Source organism: Penaeus monodon, chromosome 27 (genome assembly GCF_015228065.2).
Source record: "Penaeus monodon isolate SGIC_2016 chromosome 27, NSTDA_Pmon_1, whole genome shotgun sequence".
NCBI lineage: Eukaryota > Metazoa > Arthropoda > Malacostraca > Decapoda > Penaeidae > Penaeus > Penaeus monodon.
The window spans coordinates 16,453,630-16,453,909 of record NC_051412.1 but is presented as its reverse complement, the minus strand read 5'-3'; the positions used below and the strand labels follow the sequence as shown (position 1 = coordinate 16,453,909).

At 38.9% G+C, this 280-nt stretch overlaps 1 protein-coding gene across 1 annotated transcript in view; it reads left to right on the top strand.

Annotated features, from left to right (window-relative positions):
• The window catches only part of LOC119590632 (ADP-ribosylation factor-like protein 6-interacting protein 4), a gene marked incomplete at its 3' end in the record, with an annotated part of 3,720 nt that overhangs the window by 2,730 nt on the left and 710 nt on the right, over positions 1-280 (top strand). The window contains 1 exon segment of the mRNA XM_037939312.1: positions 235-280. Within this exon segment, the coding sequence (XP_037795240.1) occupies positions 242-280 (39 nt within the window).

Here is a 280-nt window from a genome sequence, read left to right as displayed (position 1 = left end):
TATTAATGTGGCTGTCTGCAAAAGTTGTGTTATTTTTATAATTTAACTCAGTGGCGACAGGTAATTCCTGCATGTTACCATACCATGTGCTGAGTGCTACACACAGTCAGCTGCTTGAGTAAAAAATAGAAGCACAGGAAGTATATATTTTTTCCATCATCAATGGTTTTAGTACCATAGTTGTTATAACTGAAGGATAGAGGCTGTATCACTAATAAGGATTTTCATTCCCAGGGTCGTCATGGAGAAGGACCCAATATCCTGCTCTGACGAAACCACC